Below are 26,749 nucleotides of genomic sequence, written 5' to 3'. Positions count from 1 at the left end.
TTGCCTATGGTGAGGCGACTTTCATTTGTGTGTGTTTGTAAAGAGGGATCACAGTTCCAGGAGTCGCCTCCCAACACTACCTTTCAATGCAAATGTCCCTGCAGGGGACGAGTTCTGGCTGGCCTTCTGCTCAGACACCTGAACTCAGGGGGCAGTCACTCAGACACAAGAGGCCGAGTCTTTTGAACTGTCCAATCAGAGGCGGCGCCGGGGCAGGTGGGTGGGGCGAAGCTCCCCAGCCGCCCCGGAAGTTGCTGCTGGCTCCAGCCACGCTGCGGGTCGCGTCTCCCCGCCATTAAAGGCTCTGCGTGGCTCTGCAGCCTCTTCTGTCAGGTTGTGACCTTACCGACCGCGGGAGTCATAGGAAGGAGCTTAGGGGACCCAGTAAATGTAGGAATGGTGAGTGTGCGGCCCCGGGTGAGGAGACGGGGAGGAGGGCTGGTCGGCACCGGCTGTGGCGGGACCGGCCTCCCCGCGGTCACCTCCGGAGTCTGCGGGCCCGAGTCCGCGGGGGCGCCGCTCGGACCTCAGTCCCCTCCGGCCGCAGCGTGGGGGCGGGGCCGGCAGCCGGGACCCCGGGCGTCCTGTGGTCACTGCGCGCGGCGACTGCGGCCCCGGAGCCTCTCTGGGCAGCTCTGCGCCCGGAGCCCCGCGTGTCCCCAGATGGTGCGGCGACCACGGGGGGGACATCAGGGACAATCGTGACTCGGTCTCCGGGTTCGTGCGTGGGAGGAGCTGTGGCCTGTGGGGTCTCCAGTCCTTCTTTCTCCTCAGGTGGCACTCATTTTCTTCTGAATTTTCCATGTATTTGGGGAACAGGGTCTCAAATCCACGACATTGTCCCCCCAGTCTAGGTCTTCCTAGGGCTGGCCACAAACGCCTAAATTTCCAAAATCTCGCCTCATTCCCTATTGCCAACTTCCTGCTTCCGATTCACAGCATTGTTATCAACTGTTTGGATTGAAACAGATTCAGTATTTTAGCTGTTTATCATTTTCTCACAGTCAATGGGTGGCTGTTTGTAAAAAATTGATTTTGTGTGTGTGGATACGACATGAAACAATATAAAATATTTCCAAAGAGGAAAGAAAGAAGGGAATTTCAGGAGAAATAAAATATTCCAGTTTTACGTTGCATGTATACGAAATTCTTATTTCACTTTTTTCCTCCCATCATGGGTGGTAATATTCTGAGGTCTGTTCTTTTATTTTGGGTGATTTCAAATAGATTTCCTTGGCTTATACTAACGCATTTGAAGTGTTCAAGTAGGATTAATAGTTTATAAAATAATTTCCTGTCATGGAAATAAAACTATGTCAACATCATTTTTCCCCCACGATGCAATACATTCTTCTGGGGTTTCTTATTGTGCCAGCAAAATGCCATACAATTTTCTTCCCTTATTTCCACATAAAGACTGGTTTGAATGTTTTAGCTGGATTAATCCAACACTGGGTTTGTGTCATGTAAAATATCAATAGTGGTCCAAAAGTCTCCAGTGGGAGCAGAGGCCTGAGGGCAGTGGATCTAAGCTAAGGCCCCCTTGGGCCTGCACAGGGAAGGACTTGAAGGCCCAGTTGTTCTTCCTGGGGAGCTCCTCCTGCAGGTGTCCTACTGCTCACACCCCCCATGGAAGGAGCCTCTATACTGAGAGGAGCTGCAGAGCCCTGGAAAGCTGGGGCTGCACGTGCTCATGGGGGTGGGGAGGTGATGCCCTTTCTGAGGTTTTAACTGTGGTTTCCTTGGGCCTGTTTCTAGACGTAAGTTGGAGTTTTGCATCCACAGTGTAGGTGCACTCAGAGTGTAACTTGTTCACAGTGTAACTCAACTTTGAAAGTCCGAGTTCTGCGTCCTGGAGTAGGGCTCATTAATTTGGGAGTTGATTTGTGTCAGAACTTGAATCTGAGTCCAGCTGAGTTTTCCTCATTGTGAGAAGGGAAGCCTGAGAGAGGGAGCATGTGCATTATTCCCTGGGGAGAGGAGGGTGTGTGGAGCTCCCAGAGTTCACTCCTGTGGCTGCTCAGGTGCCCCACCCCCCTTCACCAGGGACTGACGCACCCCGGGGGTTCTGTCTCAACCGGCAGTGTTTGGACCCTAAATTTTGGGCATGTGGTCAACTTTCTGAGTGTGGGTTTTCCTTCTGAACTCTGGGCAAGCAGGCTTCTTCTGTGAGCTGATTCATAATACTTGTGTTTCTGTTCTTAGATTTCTTTATCAATTGAAGATTGTAGCCCTTTGATTCTAGTTTCCATTAGCACCTGGGGTTTTAAGATGTAAGTTAATATGATGTGAGACAAAAAAATTGTTCAACCAATAGAAGTTTTTGTTCCATTTAGACAAGAGAACCTCAAGGTGTGAGATGGGTGTACTAAGTTCTCACATGCGTTTTCTAATTTTAGGTCAGTTTTTCTGTCCGTGTCCCTAGAGAACTTTGACATTTAAAAGGCCTTAGTATTCCTAAGGAAAATAAATTCCTATTTTAATGGATGTGAGGAAAAAGCACTTGAATTTCTATTTTCAGTGATATGAGGAAACAGATCAAAGCTTATGTAAATCTTTGGAATTCCTAGTTTATTGCAGGGCTTCATTGCAAACCCCTAATGTCTTATGATACATTACTCCTTCCTGAAAATATCCCCAGTGTGCAGTCGAGTGGAGGGACAAAGTATCATGCCCCTTGCCCTTTTTGTTAGAAAGGGATTGGTAAATTTTGTATTGTCTGCAGTTTTGTATCCATTAGTGTTTAAAGGATTATATCTTGGAGTAGTCTCCTAGTAGAAATGTTAAAATTAATTTTATAAAGCCGAAGTTAAATAAAAATAATGACCGAGCATAAGAAAAAATAGTGTATATAAATTTCTCTCCTTATTTTAAATAAATAATGCATGGGAAGGTTTAAAAAATTTTTGAGAGGAAACTAACTTAAGAAGACTCCCTGCCTGCGCGTCCTGCCCCACTCCTCTGCTCTTAACTCCAGTCCCCCTCAAATGACCAGTTTTGATCACTGCTTCATCATCCTGTTAGTGTTTATGTAAAAACAAGCCAGTGTGAATGCCTATTTTTCTCACCCATGTTTGTTCTTGTAGTGAGTGTCCAGGGTCCACATATTTGGTATTTGGCTTCTGAAAACTTAAGCCTCACCCCTCCCTTTCCCCTAGGCCTTCTTGTCTGGACAGGCTGATGAGAAAGCCTGGAGGCTCCTGCAGTGTGAGCTGCTGCTTGCTGGGCAGCTCCTCCTGTGAGCTGTGCTGCCCTGTGTGCGTTGTTGACCCCACCAAGCCTGGGTTCTATATACACAGGACTCCAAGTTGACAGTTTTGATAATTCCTTGTCCTTTGGAAGCAGGGGTATGAGAATGGGGCCATCCTTCTTGTGGTCTTGTGTCCTATGTCTTGGGCAGAATCTGTGTGTTTACAGCGAAGGTGAGACTGAGGCTGGGGTCGCCTTGACATTAGGGGATGTCTGGGGTTATGAGGATGATTATACTCTGTGAATGAGGTAAACCCATTAGATGGCCACTCCTTGAAGAGCAGTTATTTCAGAGAGAAAGAAGAACACAGGAAAATGCCGCCAGTAGGTGTTGAGATTGCAGAGGGCTCTCCAGGACTCCTGAGTAACTGCTGCTGCTGCCCCTGTGTCTATTGCAACAAAGATCCTGACCCTCTGGGTTATAGTGGACAACACCCACAGTCTGAGTTTGGCCCAGCAAAGGGGTTAGTTCAAACCCAACTTAAGCCCGGGTTGCTTAAACTCTGTAAAGCAGCCATTTGTCGTGGAGGAGGCCTCTAACCCTGACGGCAGTGATTTGAGGCTCTCTGGAGGAGGGCCTTAAGATGTCCATAGGCTTCTGATGCAAGAACCTGCCCTGGTCCCCACACTATATGCCGTTAGAGCTGCTATTATCATCTCATACTGAGATCTCTTGAAAATAGAGTCTCTGAGAAGCACTGAGCATGTGACGCTCTACCAAGGCACCTGTTATGCCTTAGTGCTGGAAACAGCACCCTGCCAGCTCAGCCCACCTACTGACACTTGTGATATGAAGGAACCTAACCTTGGCCCTGAACTTATGCCACCTGCAGGAGGGGCGTGACCTTTCTTCAGTTCATTGAATGATGCTATAGTGATGAAGGAAGTCACCCCTCTCCCAGACACCTTGGTTCCCTGGGGAGTTCCTTGGGATTAACTGAATGCACAGCTCTGGAGCGTGCATAGCCTTTAATGACAATACACATTCATACATGATGGAGCTCAGTGCAGAGTTGCTGCTCTTCATCCCTTAATTGGGACATCCCTGATGAAGAACCAAACCCAAGTGTCACCAGAGCTACCAAACATCAGGCAGTCATCTTACCACTGACCAAAAAATTGGGCTGTTCTGCATATTTTCACAAACATTTAGTTTATGGTCTAAGAGATGACCCTTTGTGGTAAAAGAACTCTGGGAATCTTTTGACTGAGAGATAATAAAAATAGAAATCAAGGTAACACTTGTCTGTACGTTACTAGGTCTATAATACAAGGACTCACCAGGACACTCGTTATCCACCTTGGAGTTCTGACACTACTGAGAGTGGCCATGGCACCTCTCAGAGTATACAGTGCCCTGCTCTCCAACAAGGCATTCAGTGGAAGTTTCACCTCCCTTGTGGGTCTCAGGCTCATAGAGCACCATACTGGCTTATTGAAATCAGTTGAATGAGAGATGTCCTGTTTCAGTCATCAGGGGCAAATTGTAATGAGTCTGTCTTCATCTTTTTTTTTTTTTTTGAAAGACTCCAGTTTTTTTTGAACTGTTCCAGGTTTACAGAAAAATTGATAAAAATTCACATAGTTTCCACATAATCCCTCTCTCTGCATCCACAGTTTGCACTATTTTTCACTTTTTGTATTACTGTGATACATTTGTTACAATTTCCAACCCATATTGATGAATGGCCGTGCACAGTGTACGTTAGCATTGACTCTTTGTGCTATATAATGTATGAGTTTGGTAAATGTATAACATGGATCCATCATTTGTGTATCATAGAGTGTGGTTTCACTTCCCTAAAAATCCTCTGTGCTCCACATATTGATTCATCCCTCCCTCCATCCCACAAGTTCTTCACAACCAAAGGTCTTCCTACTGGCTCATGCTGTTGTCTTTTCCAAAATGTCATATACTTGGAATCATACACTATATAGCCTTGTCGCATTGGCCTCTTTCCTTTAGACATATCTTTTTAAGGTTCCTCTGTGTTTTCATGGCTTGATACCTCATTTCTTTTTATCACTGAACAGTGTTTCATTGTATGGATGCACCACTGATTGTTTATCTATTCAACACTTGAAGGACATCCTGTTTAAAACTCTGTCTTCCCAATTATGAATAAAGCGCCTGTAAACATTCATGTGTAGCTTTTGTGTGAACATAAGGTTTCAACTGATTTGGAAAAATACCAGGGAGCCTTAATGTTGGTTCTTACTCTATTTAGCAACAGTGTATTTTGTTTAGAAAGAAACTTCCTGTCTTCCATTGTAGGTGTACCAAATTCTATTTCCACCATCAATGAATGAGGATTACCTGTAGCTTCACATCTTCACCAATAGTTGGTGTTCTGAGTGTTTTGCATTTTACCCATTTAATAAGTGTTTAATGATACCTCGTTGTTTTATTGGCAACTTTCTAATGATATTTAATGTGGAGCGTGTTTTTATATTGCTTATTTCCCATCTATATATCTTCTTCAGTGAGATGTCTGTTCAGATCTTTTGCCTACTCTCTAATTGGGTTCTTTGTCTTCTGACTGTTGAGTTTTAAGAGTTCTTTGGATATTTCTAATAACACTCGTTTACCAGACAAGCGTTTTACAAAGATTTTCCCTTATTCTGTAAATTATGTTTTTATTCTCTTAACACTTTCTCAGAACAGGCGTTTTTCATTTTACTGAAGTAAATTTTTTGTGTTTTATTTTTTCGTGGAACTTGGTGTTTGGTTTCGTATCTAAAAATTCATCTCCAAACCTAAAGTCATCTAGATTTTTCTCTCTTATCTTCTAGGAGTTTATTTTTTGGCATTTTACATTTAGGTCTGTGAAGTGTTTTGACTTAATTTTTGTGAAATGTGTATGGCCTGTGTCTACATTCATTGTGTTTCTGTGTATTTGTATATAGTTATCCATTATTTCCACCACTATTTGTTTAAAAGACTTTCTTTTTCGTTTGCGTTGCCTTTTCTTCCTTGTGAAACATTACTTGAGTACATTTTTGTGGGTCTATAAGGAAAGCAATTGACTCACATATCCTTCAGCCTTGCTATACTCTCTTATTAATTCTAGGAGTTATTTCTGTTGTTGTGAATTCTTTCAGATGTTTTACAGAGACAATCATGCCATGTGGAACAAATGTTATGACTTTAGCTAGAGGATTCATAAGGATGTTCCATCTCAAGAAGTGGAACTTTCCCTCTATTACTAGTTTATCACAAATGAATGTTGGATTCTATCAAATCGTTTTGTAATTTCATTTCCCCTTGCTTTCCTTTTTTATATTAGTAATATCTGCCTACCTTGTTTTTTTGTCTTGACTAGATTTTTATCAGTCTTGTCTAAGTACCAGCTTTTTTTGTTTTCATTTTCTCCATTGATTTCCCACAATGACATAGATTTCTTTTCTAATTTTTACTATTTCTTTTACTGTGCTTACTTTGGATTTACTTGGCTCTTCCTTTTATTGTTTCCTAAGGTAGATGCTTACTTTAATGATTATAGATCTTTGGTTTTTCCAGTGTATTTGTTCAATGGCATAAATTTCCCTCTAGACACTGCTTTTGCTGCATACAAGAATCTTTTGTATACTGTATTGTCATTTCATTTAGTTCAAAATAATTTTTCATTTCTCTTGAGTCGTCTTCTTTTATCTTAAGTATTCTTTAGAAGTGTATTGTTGAATGTCCACGTATTTGGGGGTTTTCCAAATTTCTGGTCGTTATTGACCTCTCTGTGAATGCCTAGGTGATGTGAGAAGATATTTTGTATGATTTCTGTTCTTTCAAATTTGATAAGATTGTCCTTTTTTTCCCAGAGGTTGTTGAATTCCCCAACTATTGAACTGGATTCCTCTATTTCTCCTTGCCTTATATATTTTACCGCTCTGTTGTTACGCATGTACACATCAAGGATGGCTGTGCCTTCTTGGAGAATAGACACCTTTATCAGTAGGTAATGTCCCTCTCTATCTCTGAAATTTCCTTGGCTTGAAATCTGCATTTTCTATAATTCATAAACCTATGCCAGCTTTCTTTTGATCTCTGCTGGCATCTAATATTTTTCTCCATCCATTTATACTACATTAGTCTGTGTCTTTATATTGAAAGTGGGTTTCTTGTAGACAGAATATAACTCAGTTTGTTTTTTAAGAATCTGATATTACTATATCCTTCAATTTTGTTGAGACCATTGTTGATTAAAGTGGTTTGTGATAGAGCTGGATTAATATTTAGCACCTCTTTTACTGTTTTTTTATTTTGCTCTTGTTGTTTGTGTCTTTTTGTCTTCCACGTTTTTTTCCATGTTCTCTGGCTGAAATAGAGCATTTTATCTGATTCTTTTGTTTCCTCTCTCTTAGCATAACAATTACACATTTTTTCAAAAGCTGTTTTAGTGGTTGCCATTGAGCTTTCAGTACACATTTATAACTAACCCACATTTTCTGCCAAAGAAACCTATGCCACTTCACTGTGTGCAAGTACCTCATAATACACTATTTCCAATTTCCCCTCCCTGTGCCGTGTCACATTGCTGTCATTTATTTCATTCATCTTAAGCTTCTCACTACCAAATACATTTTTGCTAATATTATTTTAAACAGCTATCAACTGTTATTTTAATTAGAAATATAAAAAATATTTTACCTTCATTTTTTCTTTTTCTAATCCTCTACCTTTATCATTTGCGTTCTTTCTGATACATTTTTGAACATTTCATTCAAAGTGGGTGCACTCATGACAAATTTCCTCAATTTTTGTCTCAGAAAGTACTAATTTTTCATTTATTTTTGATGGATAATTTTGTTTGACAGAGACTGTATTCAAAAGTGTATTCTTTGTCATTTTTCAATATGTGCTCTTTGATTTCTCTCTAGTTGAATATGATATTCTTGGGTGTGCATTTTTGAGTTTATCATGTTTACTGTTCTCTGAGTTTGCTGGATGTGCAGTTTGCTGGCTATCGTTAATTTTAGGATATTTTGGTGATTATTACTTCACTTGTTTCCTCTATTACTTTCTATCTTTCTTTTCCTTCAGGTATTCCAAACCTGTGTATTTTAATGCTTCTGTTAAAGAGAGTTGTCCTAGGCTTAATGGATATTGTACTCTGTCTTTTTTGTTCTTTTCGTTTCATAATTATATTTGTTTCATTGTATGGCATTTCTGTCATTTCCCAACATGCTCTTGAACCTGCATTACAGAGAAATATCATGAAATGTGATCACAGTAAAAATGTGTAGATAATTTCCATGTGTTCATGATGCTGTTAAATTGATGAGGAGTGTGCACAGAAAAAGATTTTTTGATGATCACATCATAGAATATATATTTAGAGATGACAGAATCATGTGTAACTTTCCTAGAAATGGAATGTAGATTCCCCATGCTGTCAGCCTTACGCATCCTACTCTACACATATTTGTGATGTTTTAGGACTCAGTGGCCATTGAGGATGTGGCTGTGAACTTCACCCCAGAGGAGTGGGCTTTACTGGATCCTTCACAGAAGAAACTCTACAGAGATGTGATGTGGGAAACCTTCAGGAACCTGGCCTCTGTAGGTAAGAATGAGGACATTCCTTCACTTCACCAATTGGAGAACGAGTGTTTCTTGCCCATTAACATTGTTCCAAGATGTAGAATGGGAAAAGGGGAGATGTTGGTAAATAAACTTGAAATGGTCATAGCTCATCGTGGTCTTAGAATCTAAAATTTTTGGTATAATTTCCAATACTTTGGAATCAACTGCCTGGGTCTGCATTTCAGGAAAAACAAGAGAAGATCATGACATTGAAGATGAGTACAAAAGCCAGGGGAGAAGACTAAGGTGAGTCACACTCACAATAGAAAGCAATGTCTTGGGCTGGCCCCGTGGCTTAGCGGTTAAGTGCACGCGCTCCGCTACTGGCTGCCTGGGTTCGGATCCCGGGCGCACACCGACGCACCGCTTCTCCGACCATGCTGAGGCCATGTCCCACATACAGCAGCTAGAAGGATGTGCAGCTGTGACATACAACTATCTACTGGGGCTTTGAGGGAAAAAAAACGAGGAAGATTGGCAATAGATGTTAGCTCAGAGCCGGTCTTCCTCAGCAAAAAGAGGAGGATTAGCACGGATGTTAGCTCTGGGCTGATCTTCCTCACAAAAAAAAAAAAAAAAAAGTAATGTCTCACATGAGAATCCTGATATGTTAGAAAATTTTAAAAAGAAGCAAACAAAATGAATAACCCTTGCTTCAAATGTAGCTATTCTTAGGGGCCAGCCTCGTGGCATAGTGGTTACGTGCGTGTGCTCCACCACTGGTGGCCCGAGTTCGGAACCCGGGTGCGCACCAACGCACCACTTGTCAGGCCATGCTGTGGTGGCATCCCACATAAAGTGGAGGAAGATGGGCGTGGATATTAGCTCAGGGCTGATCTTCCTCACAAAAAAAAGAAATTTAGCTATTATTAGAAAATTTTGACCAAATATACCTTCTGAAATGTGAGGTACAGGTGCAGCTTTTACAAAATAAATTCACTTGGAAACAGTTCTAATAAATCCTGTATATGAGTATCACCATTTGGATAATAGAAAGGGTGAAGTCCTCTTGTGGAGCATTCAGTATATTCAATTTCAGAGAATTCAGACAAGGCAGAAAACTTGAACTTTTCCTATAAATTATAATAAATATAACAAATATAAAAATCATTAATAAAGCAATGATTAATAATGTACTTCTTATGTTTTACAGAAGTCATATGGTATTGAGACTCTGTGAAAGTGAAGAGGGTAGTCAGTGTGGAGAAAACTTCATCCTTATTCCAAATGTTGATCTGAACAAGAAAACTAGTGCAGCAAAACCATGTAAAGATAGAGCCTGTGGAAAAGTCTTCATGCGTCATCCATCCATTAATAGGCACGTTACTGGTCACGTTGAACACAAACCATATGACTGTGAAAAATATGGGGAGAAGAAATATAAATGTAAGGAATGTGGGAAAGCCTTCGTTTTTCCCAGTGCTCTTCGAAGACATGAAAGAACTCATACTGGAGAGAAACCCTATGAATGTAAAAAATGCAGTAAAGCACTGGCTTCATCCAAGTCTCTTCAAATACATGAAAGAAGTCATACTGGAGAGAAACCATATAAATGTAAAAAATGCAATAAAGCATTCATTTCTTCCAGGTGTCTTCAAACGCATGAAAGAACTCATACTGGAGAGAAACCATATAAATGTAAAAAATGCAGTAAAGCATTCATTTATTCCAAGTCTCTTCAATTACATGAAAGAAATCATACTGGAGAGAAACCCTATCAGTGTAAAGAATGTGGGAAAGCCTTTATAGCTCCCTCAGGCCTTCGATCACACATGATCTGTCACACTGGAGATGGACCTTATAAATGTAAGGAATGTAAGAAAGTATTTGTTTCTCCTAGTGCACTTCGAATACATGAAAGGAGTCACACTGGAGAGAAACCCTATGAATGTAAAAATTGTGGTAAAGCATTCAGTCATCCCAGAAATCTTCGAGTGCATGAAAGATGTCACACTGGAAAGAAACCCTATGAATGTAAGGACTGTGGGAAAGACTTTATTGCTCTCACCACCCTTCAAGTTCACATGATCACTCACACTGGAGATGGACCTTATAAATGTAAGGAATGTGGGAAAGTTTTCGTTCATCCCAGTTCATTTCAAATACATGAAAGGAGTCATACTGGAGAGAAACCATACGAATGTAAAGAATGCAGCAAAGCATTCAGTTGTACCAGTTCTCTTCGAGTACATGAAAGAATTCATACAGGAGAGAAACCATATGAATGTAAAAAGTGCAGTAAAGCATTCATTCATTCCAAGTCTCTTCGAGTACACGAAAGAAATCATACTGGGGAGAAACCCTATCAGTGTAAAGAATGTGGGAAAGCCTTTACAGCTCCCTCAAGCCTTCAATCACACATGATCTGTCACACTGGAGATGGACCTTATAAATGTAAGGAATGTAAGAAAGTATTTGTTTTTCCTAGTGCACTTCGAATGCATGAAAGGAGTCACACTGGAGAGAAACCCTATGAATGTAAAAATTGTGGTAAAGCATTCAGTCATCCCAGAAATCTTCGAATGCATGAGAGATGTCACACTGGAAAGAAACCCTATGAATGTAAGGACTGTGGGAAAGACTTTATTGCTCTCACCACCCTTCAAGTTCACATGATCACTCACACTGGAGATGCACCTTATAAATGTAAGGAATGTGGGAAAGTATTCATTCATCCCAGTTCATTTCAAATACATGAAAGGAGTCATACTGGAGAGAAACCATATGAATGTAAAGAATGCAGCAAAGCATTCAGTTGTACCAGTTCTCTTCGAGTACATGAAAGAATTCATACAGGAGAGAAACCATATGAATGTAAAAAATGCAGTAAAGCATTCATTTATTCCAAGTCTCTTCGAGTACACGAAAGAAATCATACTGGGGAGAAACCCTATCAGTGTAAAGAATGTGGGAAAGCCTTTACAGCTCCCTCAGGCCTTCGATCACACATGATTTGTCACACTGGAGATGGACCTTATAAATGTAAGGAATGTAAGAAAGTATTTGTTTTTCCTAGTGCATTTCGAATACATGAAAGGAGTCACACTGGAGAGAAACCCTATGAATGTAAAGAATGTGGCAAAGCATTCAGTTGTACCAGTTCTCTTCGAGTACATGAAAGAATTCATACAGGAGAGAAACCATATGAATGTAAAAAATGCAGTAAAGCATTCATTTCTTCCAGTTCTCTTCAAGTACATGAAAGAATTCATACTGGAAAGTAACCCTTTGAATGTAAGGAATGTGGAAAAGCCTTTAGAGATCCTTCAAGCCTTCAATCACACGATTGTTCACACTGGAGATGGACTTTACAAATGTAAGGAATGTGAGAAAGCATTCATGTATCCCAGATTACTCCGAAGACATGAAACAAATCACACTGGAGTGAAAACCTATGAATATAAAGAAAATGGGAAAGTCTTCAGTTCTCATCAAATTTTCCAAATACATGAAAGAGATCATACTGGATAGAAACCGTATGAATATGCAAAATATAGTAAAGCATTTGTTTTCCCAGTTCTCTCTGAAGAATTGAAAGAACTCGTACTGGAGAGAAACCCTGTGAATAACAGGAAAGTGGGAAAGCTTTTGTTTGTCATGCAAACTTTTGAGGATATGGGAGAATGCACACTAGAAGAAAAACCATGTAAAAGTAATGAACGTGGAAAGACTTTTGTCATCCCAGATCTTAATGAAGGCATAAAAAGAGTCCCTTGGTTCCAACATCTTGGATGTGAACAACACAGGAAAGACATCACATGGCTTACACCATTATATGTGTAATTCCCACTAAAAAGAAATACAAATATAAGTCATGAGAAAATTTGATGGGAATTAATGTGTAGGCTGTTCTAGAAAACTTGCAACATGAAAGAGTTGTTATGAAATTTGTAAACCTATTGTGCTTACCAAGGATCTTTCTTAAAGTGTGACATTGGATTGTGGATTTCTATTAAGTGCTTTCAGAAATGAAGATTGAGGTGAGATCATTCTGCAAGTCATCCTTCATCAATAGTACATAAGATTACTAAGTAGTGGTTTTTCCTTAAATCAACTGATAATATTTTCTCTTCAATTTTTTTATAGTGTATTCATTTTTCTGTGTTTAGGGACAATTGAGAATGACAGTTTGTATTTGTTGGGATTTTCTTACTGTCTTTGTATTGCAGTTCCCAGATATGCCTAATCCATTGTATATATTGTGCCTTTCTTAGAGAAAGCTCCTTTTCTGGGGCAGTGGGTATAGTAGACTTTTTTTATTTTCTATACTATTAAACAGTTGGAATAAATTTTGATGTATGGCAAGTGTATCAAAGAGTATACTTTCTTGTGAATTATTTTCATGTTAAGCCCTTTGCTCTTTGTCCTTCCTTCTGATTGGTATTTGGTGAAGAGACTTTGAATTATATAGGGTCCTGTGCTAGGGCAACAAAATCGCGAGCTGGACATGTCATGCATGTATTGCATTATGTCAATGAGAGTAATATTAAGAAGTAGATCTTTAAGAATCCATCCCCCTTTTGGTTCCAAGTTGGAATTCACCAGTAGCCTCACTTGCATGAGATTTGGAAGGCAGAAGCAAACAAGACATTAGTTAGATTTTGGAGCTGCCATGCAGGGAGAGAGACAGTTGCATAGGAGCTTGGAAGACACCATCTTCCATCACATTTTCTGAATTCTTTGCCTTTCTAGTCAAGAGTATCTTGAATACCACCACCAACTGTTTGATTTCCATTTCCATAGAGATATATTGTCCACTGGTATTTTCACAAATTTCACATCAAAGATCCATTAGAGTTAGGAATTTTCTGTGCAGCCTCTTGTGTCCACCAGAAACCTAATTCACACTTTTGTGGTTGGGAGTGTTCTCTGATTCTCCTCTTCTCTGGATGATATCTGTAGAAGGTCTAATTTCTGTAGGAAACATCTTGTGCTGTTAATAGTGCTAGTGAGCATGTTTTCCTGATTCACCATGACGTCTACAATGGGGCATAGAAAGAACAATGTGGGAGTTTGCGTCTCTGCTACATTGTGCAGCGGCTGCCTTGACCCAGTTCTTCCACGTGAGAATGATCACGTTTCTCATGTCAGGAAGATAGTGAGTGTTTCCTGTTACTTGTAGCTGAACATATTCCCTCAATGTGTCTTCAATAATGTTTGTGTGTCATTAATACTATGTGCATTTCTTGGTGAAATGAGTGCTCCTGTAGTTGTTTCATTGATATATTCTCCCAACTGTTTTCTAAGCCATTGTATGTTAGTAAATATTACTGTGGTTTTCATTTCCTTGGAGGATATATTAAAATCCATTTAAATTATGGATTTTCTGATATACTTTTCAATTTTCTTCATTTAATTATTATATATGGTGAGTCAATTTTATCATGTACATACAGATTCAGGTATTTTTTACTCAGGCAAACTGTATTTTTTATTCTTTTAAAGTTACAATCTTTGTCATGAAAGTAATTTCTCATTCATTCTTAACCCATAACTTAAAATCATGGTTTTGTCAGTGTCTACTTGCCAGTGACTTGCAGGATTGCACCTCTAGTCAAAGAGAGGGGTGTAATGAAGTCTAGTAAGATTGACCACAGACCATAAAGGACCATGAGGTATAACAGTAACAGGGTGTTCAGAAGGACTTATTGCAAGATTTTGCCGTATGTTAGATGATGTGATTCCTGTTCAAGGATTAAGTCATTTTCTGCATTGAATGCCGTGAGGAGGCAGACTCAATTCTACCTTTGGTAAACCTTTTATCTTTGGTAAACCTAATCATTGTTTTTTAGAAGTTGAAAACAATACAGTAGAGCTAAAGTTAATTTGTACGTAGTTCCAGTCAGTCATTTTAGTAAGAAGTAGGGATTATTACTCATTTTTAGGATTTGAGATTTTATCTTTTACCACTTTTACTGTAATGGTTACAAAATACCCTTAGTTTTGTTTTGTCTAACTTTGGTGAAGGAAGTGGGTGTCACTTTTCTCTTCAGCAGGATGAGACTTGTCCTTCCAGTGAATGCAGGCCAGCTCCTGGTCCTCTGGAACAGCTTTTGTCTTTCCTACTTATTATCAAAACACTGACGTATTTCCTATGGTGTATTAGACACTGTTTATTATAAAGTACCTCAGTTAAAACATAAAAATTCAGTTCTTAGTATACTACATATTTTGAATACGTTCTTTATGACTCAACTGAGGCCTTTGGGTTTTGGTAAATTGTGAGACAATACAAACCTAGCAAGGGAGAGAGACAGGACCCACTGTGCCAATCAAGCCTTTCTTTCTCAGAGACTATGCTCTTGATGCTAATGTTTCCACATCCCTCCCATGCCATGCACTTTAGAGTCAGTGTACCCAATTCGGCAGAAATAAGGCACAGTAGGATTTGGATATATTGGTGTAAAACAAACAAGTTCTTGCAGTCCTGGTGCTTATGTGTTTGTGGGAAAAGAGAGATGAGTAACAAATGGGGAGGGGCCGGCCTGGTGGCGCAAGTGGTTAAGTGCGTGTGCTCTGCTGCAGCTGCCCTGGGTTCGCCGGTTCGGATCCCGGGAGCGCACCGACGCACCACTTGTCAGGCCATGCTGTGGCAGGGGTCCTATATAAAGTGGAGGATGATGGGTGTGGATGTTAGCCCAGGGGCAGTCTTCCTCAGTAAAAAGAGGAGGATTGACATTGATGTTAGCTCAGGGCTGATCTTCTTCACAAAAACAAACAAAAACAAAACAACAAATGGGGAACCCTAGTCTTATGAGACGGAAATAAGAGCTTTGAAGAGTTAAAATAATAACATTGAGCTAGTAGGGAGGCTGAAGTGTGTATATCTGTTTTCTGTGCAGGTAGGAGGGAGTGAGGGTGTCATTATTATTGTTAGAGACTTGAGACTTCCTGTTTGATTTAAGCCACAGATATTTATGGTGTCTTTTTGTGTTTAATATAATTTGAGAGAATTTTTATTTACTTTTAAATATTCAAAACGTTATAGTCTTTGGCATTTTCATGTTGCTGCTGTACAGACTGAATGTGCAATATATACCCCATTAAACCATGGGGTTCCTCCCATTTAGAGAAACAGTTGCATTCATCTGCACTGTTCTAGCTCATCCTGAGTGTGTTCTATGTGTAGAGTGATATCTATGCAAGTCCACTGTGATCTCCCTGTGGAAACTCCAAAAAGAGCTATGGGTGTTTAGATGCAATCATCCAAGGAATAATTGAGATGTGCTGCAGAGGGAGGGTATCATTTTGAGGAATATCCTAATTGAGTATAAAAGGAGAAATGGAAGGGCCGGCCCCGTGGCTTAGCAGTTAAGTGCGCGCGCTCGGCCACTGGTGGCTTGGGTTCGGATCCCCGGCGCGCACCGACGCGCCGCTTCTCCGGCCATGCTGAGGCCGCGTCCCACATACAGCAACTAGAAGGATGTGCAACTATGACATACAACTATCTACTGGGGCTTTGGGGGCAAAAAAAAAGGAGGAGGATTGGCAATAGATGTTAGCTCAGATCCGGTCTTCCTCAGCAAAAAGAGGAGGATTGTCATGGATGTTAGCTCAGGGCTGATCTTCCTCACACAAAATAAATAAATAAATAAACAAACAAATAAATAAAAGGAGAAATGGAAAATAATCACTGTTTTTTAGTAGGAGTAGCTAGAAGTTTTTAGTTTTAATGATCCACTAAGTCCCATAGCCCATTTTGCTGTTCCGTTTTCATTTCCATATGCTTAGATGTCCAGCTATGTTGTGGAAAAATCGGACAGAAAAGTAACAGCTGTGAGGTTTAATAAAGAGCAAAAGAAATCATTATTCTTCCATTTTTTTAATGATTAACTGATGTACTGGAGGGGAGTTATTCAAATGGGCAACGCAAGAGTGTTGTTTTTGATGATTGCACATTTTCCATTTTTTAGTGTCAGGATTACTATACATTTGTCAAAATTCAGAAGTATACATAAATATTGTATATTTATATAATTAAGAGAAAATGAATAACTGAATCACTTTCATATGTTAGGATAATGTTAAACTCTCTTGATCCTTGATTTTTATGCATTCAACACTTCTTTCTAGCACTGTGGGATCCTTAGGAAGAATTGAAGTATTGAAAAGAAGAATGCAGTCCTCAACAGGCCTTTCTTGCAACCCTGTCTTAATTGAGAAAACACCCTCTGGGGTTGCACCTGCCCTGGTCTCCTACTCATAACTAGGAGTGAAGTGAGAGGGCTCCTAGAATCTGTCTGTGAGTTTAAATCAGGTTCTGTGGACAGATCTGTAGAAATAACTGTGATTCTGAAACATAAAGGTGTCTCCTAAGTGGGATCTGCCTGGGAGTATCCTCATTCGTACGCATTGGCACCCTTTCTTTCCGTTATTATCCATTGACCTTTCCAGCTCTTCATTTCTCAACTCAAGCGTACTCATGCCTGCTTACTTGGAAACATCCTTAGAAATACATGCAGATCCCACTTTGGAAAATTTCCACAAGATAATGCCAGAGGCCTGTGAGCTGAGGTCATGGAAGCAGTGGTAGAACCCATGTCATGACACATTCTGTCAGCCACGGTGACTAGAAACGTCACGTATTAGCAGATCTGCTTGCTTGTATATTCAACAATGCTTAAACAGATTGACTTTTAGCAGAGAAATAAATGGCTCTAGAATTTGTCTAAATAAGTCAATACATGAGTGTCCCGTTACACACACCCGTTTCCCATAGAGGCTTTAGCAGCCTACTATAATGCATCTAAGAGTCTCCAAACCTCCATGGTGGACATAAATTGCCCAAGGCATTCTTGTACCAAAATTATGCTGCTCATCCAGTGCTACACACAATTAGAGAATCCACTGATGCCAACTGACAGAGTATTTTTGTAAAGGGAGGCCCTCCCAGGGCTTGAGTTGATCCTCCACAGCCAGCTTCACATTTTGCCTTGGGTCAGAAATGCAGGACCCATCAGGTTTGCTAATCAAAGGCCTCATTGAAGAGATATAGGTACTTACAGGATAGAGCCAAAAATGGTGCTTCTGGCATATCACACCTACAGGAGGAAGTGTGTTCCCCTCTTCTCTGATTGATGTAATAAATTCTGGAGGAGGTCACCTCTATTTTAGACTCATTGGCCACTTTGGCAGTGACTTGGGAGCATATGAATGACCAGGGAGTTCATATACTTTATGAACAGTGTGCACCACCACACATGATGGGGTCCACTTCAGAGTTGCTCTGTTCTTTCCCTGGATCAAACAGGCCGTCCTTGGTCACAGATTGGGTCAGACTGATTAGTCAAACTCCAGGTAATTGTGCTAGTAATAGAGAATTCCCTGGCCAAGAATCGAACTCTTCCTCACATTTTTACAGATCCTCGAACCTTTTCCAATGATCTAGCTGTCTCATCCACCAATAGCAACAACTCGTGACACAGGGTCACCACTTTGGCATAAAAAACTCTGGGATACCTTGCCTCACAATCCCCAAGTATGACTCAAGGTCACCACTTACTCTGCACATATTAAACCTCAGCCTGCAGAGGCTCATTTCATTGCTCAGGGTGATAAATTCACTTACATTTCTGAGACACATACTGACACCTCAGACATGATGGCATTAATCTTGGCCCATGGGCCCCTGTGAAAGGAAACCACTAAGAGGCCTCTAACCTACAAGTCTAGGCAAAATTCAAGGGACTTCCCTCCCTACCATGGGTAACTTAGTGAGTGACCAATGCATCCGATGTGGAAAAAACATGTCATAGGTAACATAATCCATGCACGTTAAGTCCAGGTGGATGGCAGATAGACTCTGTAGGGCTCCTCACCCCCTCTGCTGGGCTGCTTGCTACACTCAGACCATGGAAGAACCTTATATACACCAATTGCTCACCCTATCATACATGATCCCCCAGAAGCCAGAATCAAGGACTCACCAAGAAATTCTAGAAATTATCGGTATTATCAACTGTCTCAAAACATAAAAATATCAGGCTCTTGAAAAGGTATTTAATGGATCTTGTACCTCTCTATGACTCAGGCTGCAATGCTCTTACGATGGCCTAATGGCTTACTTAGCCAAAACTTGCATTCTCCTAAATAGATGCTCCTGCTGTTTGAGTTACATTCAATCTCCAGTCTTTGGGGCTTATTATTTTGTTCTCATCATCAGGCTGACTGGCACCTTATAAGTAGAGCCTTTCTATTCTAGACTTTTCTGTCAGAATTGCCACTCCTACAGGTCTTTGATTTATTGTAATCATGCTCCCTAGCCACACTCTTATATCCCACTCCTGGGTCTTCCTCCTAACATCACCCATAGGCGGTGTGCCCTGCATGTCAATATTTCATTCTGGGCACCCGCCTTCAAGACCCTTTCAGTCCGTCCAACATGAATGTACTGTTTTCCTACCATTTGCACTCGTGTGCTCATCGTCCTGGGAGTCACTGGTCCTGACCTGGGCACACATGATGTCATTCAACAAGCACATCCTTACTGCCAATCAAGAAATGTCTAAAACATTCAAAATATGTGTAGCAGACAGCTAATGTTTGAGACATTTTACATGAAAGAAAACTCCATGGCAGCCCTGGTAGCTGATGAGTACTTGGGTTTGGACTATGTATTAACCAGCCAGGGAGAGTTCTTTCTCCTAAAAGGGCTGCTTGCTGTATGTGGGCAGGCTGCGCTGGCAAGGTGCCACCAATAACACGACAAATGACACAAGAAATGAAACAATAACATTAGTAAAATGTTCTGTCAATGTGGCCACATGCATCAAGATAATATAAACTGAACAGAGTTCTGGAACCATACTGACACTTTCTTTCCTGGCTCTCTCCTATACCCTCCAATGACAGGATTCAAAGATATTTTGGAGGCTTTGTGACCCTAATTATAATTTCTTGTCCTTTTCACATGACTTTTCAATTAATATTCAAATTCAAATTCATTTTATGAGATTTGTCATCATTCTGTCAATAAGCCTCAAGAGTGAACTTTAATAAAGACAATGCTCTCATTTTTAATATTTGAGTCTTCATCAGCTTAGAGACCTGCTCACCCTGTCTGGCCCACAATGGATAAATAAGTCAGGAAAGTTGACACATGCCCCTTTTCTTTTTGTGCCAATAGTTAAGAGGGTCAAACTTTGAAAACCTGCTCCTCTACCCCTATACATCTTAAAGGTTGAAGCCATTCTCCCTACACAAGCCACCCCAACCCACTTACTCTTGCCCTGCTCTCCTTAGACGGTACCTGTGAGTAATAAACATTTATATCATCTTGATGCATGTGGCCACATTGACTTGACATCCAATCCCATTTTAGGTAGGGGGTTAATTCTGCCCCCAAAAGGACAATGATAAAAGAGAAAATAACCAATGGGAAATGTATTCAGGTGAAAGAATTTGTGTAAGATGAGGAAAAGAAATCAAAATACAGAGATTTCAGTATGATAATGTTTTTAGATGCGTTAGTCACAAAAGAAAAACTTTGAAACCACCCACATGAACTCTAGCAGTAGAATTAACAAGTGAAAATGGAATAGTCTCACAAGGGAAAATACAGCAAGAGAAGTGACTGGATGGTTTCTGTTCAGATATGTAAAGAGCTCTGAGTGATCATCTCATCTTCACAACAAGAGAAAACTGAACAATCTGAAAAGCAACCCCTCTTCTTAGATCCAAGAGAGATGAGATTACACGGCAAACCAACGCTCCCAAAATGAGAGATAGGCCAATATAGAGAATAACTGCTTACATGAAGGAGAAAGAACTGGAGGCAGCAGCCTCTAGGAACACGTAAACTGTTAACAGTGAATTTGTTGGAGACACAGATTAGACTAGCTTGAGTTAAAAGCTTTAGGGAGTCCAGTCTTAGTGAACCCCCATAATTTATGTATTTTTCCACCAGGAGCCCTAGGAAGTTTTCCCTGTGAAAACTGGAAAAAATTCTCATGCTTCATGCAGGAAATGGGGGGAAAACTTGATACACACACAAAACATTCTGTGCTCTGTAACTTAGGCCATTTCTCAAAGAAAACTAATTTGCCAAAACCTTATCTGATTGTGGAAAGAGCAGTCAGACAACTCCCAGACTCTTCAGGATTTCTCTTTGACCACAGGGGAGGAATAAATGCTAAGAACCTGTTCGGAAGTTCATAGTCCAGAGATTCTGCCCCCTCAGAACTTTACAGGTTTAATCATAACATAAGAGAACATTTTCCCACCCTAAGACCTTCCCACATATCAGCATGGCTCCAGTATAAAAACAGTGAGTTAAAACAGAGAATTGCAAGACACAGACTACCTAAGATTGCATTGCCAGAGATGCCCAAACACACCAGGGGAGAAAACACAAGGACACTTGTATGCAGAATAAGGCATAGTGAGAGAGAAGTTTATAGCAAGAAACACGTATATTGAAAAAGAAAGATATGAAGTTAATAAGGGAACTGGAAAAAGAACAACAAACTAAACCCAAAGTACAAAATGAATTCTCTGGGGCCGCGTGGCTTAGCGGTTAAATGCTCGCGGTCTGCTGCTGGCGGCCCTGCTTCGGATCCCGGGCGTACACCGATGCACCGCTTCTCGGGCCATGCTGAGGCTGCGTCCCACGTACAGCAACTAGAAGGATGTGCAGCTATGACATACAACTATGTACTGGGGCTTTGGGGGAAAAAAATAAATTATTAAAAAAAAATGAATTCTCTGAAAGCTACCAAATATGGGCAAAAGAAATTAAGAAATGTATAAATCAGTGGGAAAATGTCGTTTCATAGTTTTCAAGACTTCACATTGTTGAAATGGCACCACTCCATAAAATGATCTAGAGATTCAATTCAATACCTGTCATAATCCCAGCTGTGCCCTTTATAGAAATTGGCAAGCTGTTTCACAAATTCTGTGAAATTGCAAGGTAACCAGAATAGCCAAACCAATCTGGGAAAAGAAAAACGTACTAAGCGAATGTAATGAAGATATTATTGTATTGACACAAGTACAGATAGAGATCTATGGAAGATTGAGATTAGAGAAATGAACCCCCACGTATATGCTCAACTAATCTTTGAAAAAGGTACCAAAAGTGAGGAGAGAATATTCTTTTCATACATTGATGCTGGGCCAACTGGATAGCCACATGCAAAACAAAGAATTTGTACCTTTAAAACCCACAACATACAATGACTTACCAAAAGGGATCAAAGGCCTAGAGATGAGCGTACAAGTATAACAAAGTATATGAAACATAGGAACAAATTCCTGACCTTGTATTTGGCAAAAATATGTTAGAGGTGACACCAAGAGCAATAACGGGAAAATAATGGGGAATTTGGGCTTATGTACTATGGATTAGTATGATGGTACTAATCTTATGAGACCATTGTGGTATATGTGGTCAGTCGTTAACCCACACGTTGTCGTACGGGGCACGACTGTATATGGATTATATCTTAATAACGCTTTTCATATAAGTAAATAAATGCATTCAGAGCTTTGCAATGAAGAGTTTTGCAATCCCCTCTCTTAGGCTTATTAAAATTTCCAGGTTAATTGACACATCCATAGCTTGACTAACTTGGTGTGTATGTGATGAGAATGCTTAATCCATTGTCTACAGTTTACACATATCAAATATTGGGTTGTAATCTTTAAACATAGACAATATTATTAGTCAATTGTACCTCAATAAAGCTATGGGGAAAGAGTTTCCAGGTGCATCCCACATTCACATAATGATTTATTGTTTGTCTTACATCAGTGAATTAAGAATCAATTGCCTTAGGGATATTATAACCATTTACATTTAAAACTTCTCTAGGGACAAAGGCAAAGTTTGATCTAAAATAATTTTCCCTCTGTTGTAATAGTATAATGGAGAATTTAGAGAACACATCTCATAGCTTGAGGTTGGTCTGAGAAGAGTCCCTGCACTCAGCTAGTGCTGTGGGGTTCCTACTTCCCACCAGAGTCACGTGCCCTGGGATTCTTCATCTTAAGAACTGCTCGAGTCGGGGTGGGGCAGGGACGGGTGGAAGGCTGAATGCTGGCAGGGAGGAAAGCTCAAAATGGAGCCAGCCTCTTTATCACAGATGGTGAGGTCACATTTAAGTGTCTGTGTTTCTAAACAAGGGTCAGAGTTCTGTTACCGCCCAACGTGGGGCCTTCTGCTCACCGCAAGACATGCCAATAGTCAAGAGGCAAGGTGGTAGGAGAAAAAGGACTTTATTATTACAGCTTGCTAGTGTCGGGGGAAGAGGGAGAATCCCCCTCTGCCCTTTTCCTTAAGGTTCCTATGGCTGGCCAAATAATTAACAAGACAGGTTAGCAGGAGAAAATAATACCAAGTTTAATAACATGTATACATGGGAGAAAGCAGGGACACTGCGTTTCTCAACACAATAGCAGAAATTCGCGTCCTAAATACCATGTTCAGCCAACGACAAAGGAGGATGTTGGGGGTGGGAGGAGTCAGTTACAGAAGATTACCACTAAAGCACAGTAAACAAGAGTAATGTTATTATGCAGATTTAAGGCCTCACCTTCCACATTGATAAGCCTCTAGAAATGAGGCCATCCCCCTCTCTTCCCAAAACAGAGAGGGAGATACCTTTACAAATGGAGATTTCCCTTATAAATGTAAATGTTCATCTGGCAACTCCTTGCAGGGCCATCCAGAGAATGTGGCCAGAGAGAGGGAACTTCCGATAAGATGGGCTTGTTGGTGCCTTTCCTATTGTAACATTTATCCTACATTATCTTTACAGCCATCATGATAGATCTGTTCCAGGAAGGAGTAACTATGTCAAATTCTTTAGGCAGTTAGTGGGGGAGGTCGAATGTCCCTAGAGAAAACAACCAAGGTAAAGAGATAGATTTCAGGGTGGCCAAATCTTGATCTCCCACACTAGCAAGAGGGAAGTTGGCTGACTCATGTCCAAAAGAACCATCTTAAGGGGGCACAAAATCTTACAGCAGTTATATAGGCCATTGGGTTATTGGGGAGGGGGTTAGGAATGGTGACCTTCTGGTGTTACAGACTGGGAGTGCCACACCAGATCTTTCCGTTTTCACTGATGATAGCTATCAGCATAGACTCTCTGTTCGGGCGTCATCACATTCCTAAGGAACTCAAAAAAGCAGTTATCATCTTCTCCCAGCTGGGAGGCACATGGGCAAGCAGGGGTCCTAAAATCTACAGAGCAGTTAGATCTCCTGGAGGGCGCACATCCAGCTGGGTTAGTTTGTCAGAGGTCATTCAAAGTTATAATCGAGTTTTTCTTTTCTACAATATGGCTTCCCTCATGTCAACCTTGTCTTGAGCCGGTATCAGTTCCATGAGTGGCACTGCAGTCTTACGCCAAGCCCTTGACCCCTAGAAGACATGAGACCCTCTTGTTCCAGCGTGGCCTGGCCTGGGCCACCCTCTTGTCTGTACTTGCTCCTCCTTGAAACTGACTCAGGAATTCCCTGTGCACACCTGTCACCACGCGTTCATAAAGGGGGGGGGAAACAACAGTGTCAGTCCCAGGCCTGGAAAACGTTCTGTTTAAATGTAAATGACTCAGGCCGGGACAGGTTATGGCCCACCGGCAGAAGCTGGTTCCACTGAGCAAGGCACCCTCCTGCTCCGCTGTCACTCAGGGCTGAGGGGGCGTGGCCTTTGGTAACTGTCCAATCAGGGGCGCCACTGGGACAAGTGGGTGGGACGATGCATCACACCAGCCTGGAAGTCCCTTCTGTGTCCGGCCTAGATGGGGATGGTCAGTCACCTGCCGTGAATAGTCCCTGGTGGCTCTGCTGCAGCGTCTGTCACGCTGTGATCTGCACTGGCCGGGGGAGTCATAGGAAGGACGCAGGGGACCCGGGAGACTAGAAATGGTGAGTGTGCGGCCCCGGGTGAGGACACGGGGAGGAGGGTCTGGTCGGAACCGGCCGTGGCGGGACCGGCCTCCCCGCGGTCACCTCCGAGTCTGCGGACCCGAGTCCGCGGGGGCGCCGCTCGGACCTCAGTCCCCTCCGGCCGCACCGTGGGGGCCGGGCCAGCGGCCGGGACTCTGGGCGACATGTCTGTTACTGCACGTGGTGACTTCAGCCCCGGAGCCTCCCTGGACAGCCCTGAGCTGCAGCCCTGAACCTTCTCAGATTGTACGGTGAACGCGGGGAGGCTCATCAGGAACAATAGTGACTCCGTGTCCAGGGTTCCTGTGTGAGAGGAGCTGTGGGGTCCCCAATTCCTCCTTTCTCTCCAGAGGGCTCCCATTTTCTCCTGAGTTTTCCAGATGTTTGGGGAGCAGGCTCTCAAATCCATGATTCTCTCTCCACAGCCCAGCTTTCCTAGAACTGACAATAAATCCCTGAATTTTCAGATCTCTCCCCACATTCCCAAAGCCAGCTGCCCGTCACTGAACTGCAGGGTCATTATCAACTATTCACCTTTCGTGGCGCATTTCAAACAGACCCAGTATTTTAACTATTTCTCATTATTCCCCAGAGCCATGGGTGACTTTTTTTTAACGATTATATTTGTCAGGATATTTTACATTACAAGACAACAGAAAATAACCACCTGGAACTACACTGCATGAAATCCAGTGCGAGAGTCTCCCCCCAGGATCCTTCTGGGCACAGACATCCTGTGGGAAGTCATTTGGGTGGAGGGTCCTCTTGAGAAACTTTCCTGGGTGATCCGTCCCGTCCGTCTTCCCCTCACTGGGTTGTGACCTTGAAAATATTTACTCACTTATTTAAGTCTCCATTTTTCAATAGGGGTAAAGTGTATTTAATCAACTGAGTTTGAAATGCAGTATAAAATATTTCCAAGCTAGTAAGAGGCAAATTCCAAAAAATAAAATATTCCTGCATTGCATTCCATTTGTTAAGAATTCTGATTTCACTCTTTCTTCCCCTGAGTGTGTGTAGTAAGTTTCTGAGGGCTGTATTTACTTTTGGGTGTTTTCAAATGAAACTCCAGGGCTTAGACATGCAGACCACAAGTGTCCAAGTGTGATTAATTATTTACAAACCAATTTCTTGCCATAGAAATAATAATTAACTGTCATCTTTTTTCTCTAAAAGGAATAGATATTTGGGGTTTTCTGGTTGAACTAGTAAAAGTGCCTTACAATTTTCTTCCCTCCTTTTTACATAAAGGATGAGTTTAAATGGTTTTGCTGGATTGTTCAAACACTGGGTTTGCATCATTTAAAGTATCAGTGGTGTTCTAAAGCAACTCCGGTGAGGAGGAGACCCAGTAGTCATTGACCCAAGCTAAGGCCCCCTTGGGCCTGCACAGGGAAGGACTTGAAGGCCCAGTTGTTCTTCCTTGAGAGCCTCCCCCTGCAGGTGTCCTGCCTGCTCACACCCCCAATGGAAGGAGCCTCTATACTGAGAGGAGCTGCAGAGCCCTGGAAAGCTGGCGGTGCAGGTGCTCATGGGAAGAGGAGGGGGTTGATCTCCTTTCTTAGACTGTGGTTGTGGTTCCTTAGGCCTAGACAGTTTTAGATGTTATGTTTGAATTTTGAACCCACAGTGTAAGTTCAATGAGAGCGTAATTTGTGCACATTGAGAAAGTCTGTGAAGATCAGGTGTTCTGTCCTGTGGACAAAGAGTTCATTGATTTGGGAGTTCATTTGGGTCAGAACCTGCAACTGAATCCAGCTGAGTTTTCCTCATTGTGAGAAGGGAAGCCTGAGAGAGGGAGCCTGTGCATTATTCCCTGGGGAGGGGAGGGCGTGTGGAGCTCCCAGAGTTCACTCCTGTGGCTGCTCAGGTGCCCCACCCCCCTCCACCAGGGACTGACCCACTCCAGGGGTTCTATCTTGACTGAGAGGGCCTAGACCCCAAGTTTGGGAATATGGTTCACTTTCCAAGTGTGAGTTTTCCTTTTGACCTGTAGGCAAGCAGGCTGCTTCTATAAGCTGATTT

The 26,749-nt window shown here is 41.6% G+C and overlaps 2 protein-coding genes across 2 annotated transcripts in view; both read left to right on the top strand.

The window, feature by feature from the left end:
• Window positions 1-26,749, top strand: part of LOC131394548 (zinc finger protein 14-like) — a 209,229-nt gene that overhangs the window by 63,133 nt on the left and 119,347 nt on the right. The gene's annotated exons all lie outside the window — the stretch shown is intronic.
• LOC131394521 (zinc finger protein 709-like) lies at window positions 243-13,150 on the top strand. Its single transcript, XM_058525882.1, has 4 exons — window positions 243-399; window positions 8,684-8,810; window positions 9,016-9,076; window positions 9,984-13,150. Exons 1-4 carry the CDS (start codon window positions 397-399, stop codon window positions 12,052-12,054), a joined length of 2,262 nt encoding a protein of 753 aa, XP_058381865.1. The 5' UTR covers window positions 243-396; the 3' UTR covers window positions 12,055-13,150.

This window comes from Diceros bicornis, chromosome 30 (assembly GCF_020826845.1).
Source record: "Diceros bicornis minor isolate mBicDic1 chromosome 30, mDicBic1.mat.cur, whole genome shotgun sequence".
Classification (NCBI taxonomy): Eukaryota; Metazoa; Chordata; class Mammalia; order Perissodactyla; family Rhinocerotidae; genus Diceros; species Diceros bicornis.
The sequence above is the reverse complement of the archived record's forward strand: the minus strand, read 5'-3'. Positions and strand labels throughout refer to the sequence as shown.